This window comes from Austrofundulus limnaeus, unplaced genomic scaffold (assembly GCF_001266775.1).
Source record: "Austrofundulus limnaeus strain Quisiro unplaced genomic scaffold, Austrofundulus_limnaeus-1.0 Scaffold16, whole genome shotgun sequence".
Lineage (NCBI taxonomy): Eukaryota > Metazoa > Chordata > Actinopteri > Cyprinodontiformes > Rivulidae > Austrofundulus > Austrofundulus limnaeus.
In genome coordinates, this window is record NW_013952418.1 from 322,665 (window position 1) to 327,602 (window position 4,938).

At 37.4% G+C, this 4,938-nt stretch overlaps 1 protein-coding gene and 1 long non-coding RNA gene across 3 annotated transcripts in view; both read left to right on the forward strand.

Moving 5' to 3' along the window:
* Nucleotides 1–4,938, forward strand: part of rbms1a (RNA binding motif, single stranded interacting protein 1a) — a 26,787-nt gene that overhangs the window by 6,472 nt on the left and 15,377 nt on the right. For both annotated transcript variants that reach the window (XM_014003005.1, XM_014003006.1), the window contains exons 3-4: nt 2,210–2,268; nt 4,771–4,862. In XM_014003005.1, coding sequence (XP_013858459.1) covers nt 2,210–2,268; nt 4,771–4,862 — 151 coding nt within the window. The remainder of the gene's footprint in view (nt 1–2,209; nt 2,269–4,770; nt 4,863–4,938) is intronic.
* On the forward strand, nt 3,059–3,821 carry LOC106513941 (uncharacterized). The gene is made up of 2 exons (XR_001309846.1): nt 3,059–3,236; nt 3,283–3,821. It is a non-coding gene; the product is annotated as an uncharacterized LOC106513941 (long non-coding RNA).

The window sequence follows — 4,938 nt, forward strand, 5'->3', positions numbered from 1 at the left end:
ATAGTAATCAAATAATAAAGCAAAACAAAAAATTCAACTCCTCAAACAGTAACTCTTACAAATACAAATTACACAATTTCATATTTCTTTAGCATTTTAACTTTAATCTCTTAAACAGATTAATTAATAATTTTTGCAATCATCGTCCAGATTATTTCATAATCGTATTCCTTTGACTGAAGTACATCTGTCCTTCAAATTTCTTTGAATTTTAGGTTTTACAAACATTTCTAGTCCCATAACAACTTTCCCTCTTCACAAACTATGATTGAATGTTCAAATTCAAGGCTAGTTTCATGACATTTAGTCTCTTGCAGCACTTGTAAGAGTTATTATAATTTAGTGACTCGTACATGTTTCTTTGTGTAATTCATGGCTTTTTAAATATTAATTGATGGAATTTTTGGTCCTTGAGAAATTATCTGCTCGGGTTTAAAGTACTGTAGCCCACACTGACTGAGTCATCCATTAATGGTCACATTCACCATCAAAACAATCAAGATACAGAGAGGCACATCCTGTTGAGGATTATTATTTCAACAACTAATTGGTGTTTTAATGTTATTTCAATTTCCTTCTTTTTAAGAACATAGTTTTAAAGTACCTTTAACATTTTTTACTCCCACTTTCTGGCTTTGTGCTAAGCTATGACATCCAAACAACCTTTAGCAATGRCATTTTGAATAAATAGCATTTAAATAAGCATGTACAACAAATAAAACTGGAAAACTTACTTTACATAAATATTTTGAAATTTTCATGTCTAATAAAGAGTGCACAATAACAAAAAAGAAAACCTCCAGTTTGCTACCATTACTTATCATTAATGCTAACTTAACATGAAAACACTAATTGATTAGCATATTGTTTAATACTTAAAAATTATACACAAATTAAATGTTTCAAAGTCAAAATATAATAATTTAAAATATTATGTACAAATATATATTCTTCAGGTTTCAGTGAAGAAAAGTGACCAACGATTAGCACAGAGGCTAATTTAACGTAAATTAGAAATCTAACACAATTAGGATTTTCTTTATAATTGGAACTTTAATCATGTTTTTTAAATCATTACTACTATCAGTCATGTTGATAACTTCAACTATTATTAACATAAATAATTCAGAGAATCAAAGAAAACTGATCAGTTAACATAAAWGCTAACTTAACACTGTTGACTAAAGCAAAGCTAATTTAGCTAGCATTGTGTTTATCATTGGAAATGTATGCACAATTTATTAATTTTTTTATTGAAGAGCCATGTTCGGATAACGTCAACTAATATTTATAGATGTATTCCTCAGGGTTCAGCAGAACAAAAGATCAACAATTAGCATAGATGCTAACTTAATATCAAAAATGCCACAGCAAAGCTAATCTGATTAGCATCCTGTTTATCACTGGAAATGTTTTTGTCATTACTAAATATTCATGTTATGACAACTTCAACTGTTATTTACAGGCAAATAATCCAGTGTTCATCAAAGAAAACGGATCAGCAATTAGCACTGATGCTAATTTAACACTGAAAATGCTATAGACAAGCTAATCTGATTAGCATCCTGTTTATAATAGGAAATATAAACACAAATCAAATGTTTCTTAGTCAGTAATGTTATGACAGCTTCAACTGTTATGTACAGACATAAATTATTCAGTTTTAGCCATGAAAAGATGAAACAAAAAACGTGAAAACCCTTTGGTTGTGCTCCAGAGGCATAAAAAAACCAACATATCTCAATAAATCAAGCATGTAAAAGTGGAAAGCTACGTTTTTGTGTTGTGAGCTGTAAAATAAATATGTTGTGCAGCGAACAGTGTAGCGGATGTTTGATATAAGTTAAAACTACTGGCTAAAGTCTTTCTTCCCGGCTTCCTGTCCAAATGAGAAGCATGCTTGAAGAACGGACAGCAGCAGCAGCAGCAGCAGCTGGTCGTGTTTTGTTTTCTCGTGTTTTGTCCCTGTTCCCGGTGGTGTTTGGCAGCACAAAGCAGAAATGAAAGCTCTTTTCAAAGCAACAAGGCCCGCGTGTTGAAACGAGCGAGACGTGAAGTCTGAATGTCCGCCGGGCGCCGACAAAACCCTGAAAATATTCAGATCTGCTGGAAAATATGTTCGCGTTTGGTCCTGAAAGCTCCAGTCTGAATAAAAACCAAATATTTTCAGGTKTTGTTCTTTTAAGATGTGACTCGTGTTTGTTTCCAGGTATGGAAAGATTCAGTCTGCAAAGGCCATCCTCGACAAGACCACCAACAAGTGTAAAGGTGAGTAAGACCATCAGTTTAATGCTTTTTAGATTCACTTTGAAAAGATTTGTTGTGGTTTTTAGAGCATCTTTCAGGCAGCTCTTGGTTTACTTTTCATTCCCGAAGTTTTTTAAAATCCAGTTTTGGTGACATATTGGAGTTAATAATCCGTCACCGCCAGCCGTTTCTGTCAAACCTCTGCTGCTTTGACACCATCAGAGCAGACGGAGCMGCCGAGTCTCGCTGCAGCGTATTGTTGCCATGGCGACAAAAGTTTGACAAAAACAAAAGCAGATTATGATGGATTATCAGAGACAGGCAGGTTTAGAGGCTCCACCAACAGATTTCTGCTCCTTATGGAGATAAATGAGAAACAGCAACTGTGCAAAGAGAAACATTAAACCAGATTATTTATTTTACATGAAATAAAACGATTCAAATCAAGACTTTGTCTTTATTAAAGATATTTATACAAATAAGCTAAAACTGGGCTGCTAAAATAAAACAACCTAAATTATTTTTATTAATCCTTCATTTTACCAGGAGAGAAACTCGCTGAGATTAAAAATCTCGTTTTCAGGAGTGTCTCAAGTTTCATAAATCACATTTTTGCAACAACATAATGATATTTAACATTAAAACAAAACAACACAAACTCAGTAAAATATAGAACTGGATGAACACAAGCTAAAAGAAGCTAAACACAAGCTAAAAGAGGCTAAACACAAGCTAAAGGAGGCTAAACACAAGCTAAANCAAGCTAAAGGAGGCTAAACACAAGCTAAAAGAGGCTAAACACAAGCTAAAAGAGGCTAAACACAAGCTAAACTAGCAGAAAAAAAACTAAATACACATACACAAAAAGCTAAAACGGACATGACTAGCTGAAACAGATTGAAAACAAGCTACAACAAACAGACAATGGTGGACAGGGACACAGGTGGAAATGGACACTGGTGAATAAAGTCTAGTGGACAGGGACACAGGTGGAAATGGACACTGGTGAATAAAGTCTAGTGGACAGGGACACAGGTGGAAATAGAAACTGCTAAACAGGGACATTAGTTGTAAATAGACACTAATGGACATTGTCATCGGTGGACAGGGTCACTGGTGGATAAAGACTGGTGGGCAGGGACACTGGTGGGCAGGGACACTGGTGGGCAGGGACATTGGTGGAAATTGACACTGGTGGGCAGGGACATTGGTGGAAATGGACACTGGTGGGCAGGGACACAGGTGGAAATGGACACTGGTGGACATTGTCATTGGTGGACAGGGGCACTGATGGATAAAGACTGGTGGACAAGGATATTAGCAGATCAAGACTGGTGGAAAGGGACATTAGTTGTAAATATACACTAGTGGACATTATCATCAGTGGAAAGAGACATTGATGGGTAAAGACTGGTGGACAGGGACATAGGTGGACATTGTCATCAGTGGACAGAGGCACTGATGGATAAAGACTGGTGGACAGGGATAATGGAGGAAATGGACACTGGTGAATAAAGACTGGTGGACAGAGACATTAGTGAATAAAGACTGGTGGACAGGGACATTAGTGTAAATAGACATTAGTGGACATTGTCTTCAGTGGACAGAGGCACTGATGGATAAAGACTAATGGACAGGGACATTGGTGGAAATGGACACTGGTGGATAAAGACTGGTGGACAGAGACAGTGAAAAAAAACTGGTGGACAGGGACATTAGTGAAAATAGACATTAGTGGACATTGTCATCAGTGGAAAGAGACACTGGTGGATAAAGACTGGTGGACAGGGATAATGGAGGAAATGGACACTGGTGAATAAAGACTGGTGGACAGAGACATTAGTGAGTAAAGACTGGTGGACAGGGACATTAGTGTAAGTAGACATTAGTGGACATTGTCTTCAGTGGACAGAGGCACTGATGGATAAAGACTAATGGACAGGGACATTGGTGGAAATGGACACTGGTGAATAAAGACTGGTGGACAGAGACAGTGAATAAAAACTGGTGGACAGGGACATTAGTGGAAATAGACATTAGTGGACATTGTCATCAGTGGAAAGAGACTCTGATTGGTAAAGACTTGTGGACAGGGACATAGGTGGACATTGTCATCAGTGGACAGAGACATTAGTGAATAAAGACTGGTGGACAGGGACATTGGTGGAAATGGACACTGGTGGACAGTAACCAGAGTCCAGTTCACGGCAGGTTTGAGTCTTGTTGGTTCCTTCTATCTGAGGGGACAGATGAGTATTGGACAGTCCAGTATTACAGTAACTGGCAGCTGCAGTTGATCACGATCACTAACAGGAAGTTAACAGGACTTTCCAAAGTAAAAGACCTTCTAGAACCTTCATCTTCACTTATTAACAAATTCAGCTGAAGGCATGTTAATATTTAACTCTGTAAGCTGAACAAGACCAACAACTTTTATCAAACTGTTTGCTGTGGCTGATTATTTATCTTTATTACCAACGCAGGTTTATAAAGTTGTTATAAATATTATTTTATAAACAACAGGTTATGGCTTCGTCGACTTCGACAGCCCAGCTGCTGCTTTAAAGGCCGTACACGCTCTAAAAACCAGCGGCATCCAGGCCCAGATGGCCAAGGTGAGTTTCCTACAGCCTTGTGTGTGTGTGTGTGTGTGTGTGTGTGTGTGTGTGTGTGTGTGTGTGTGTGTGTGTG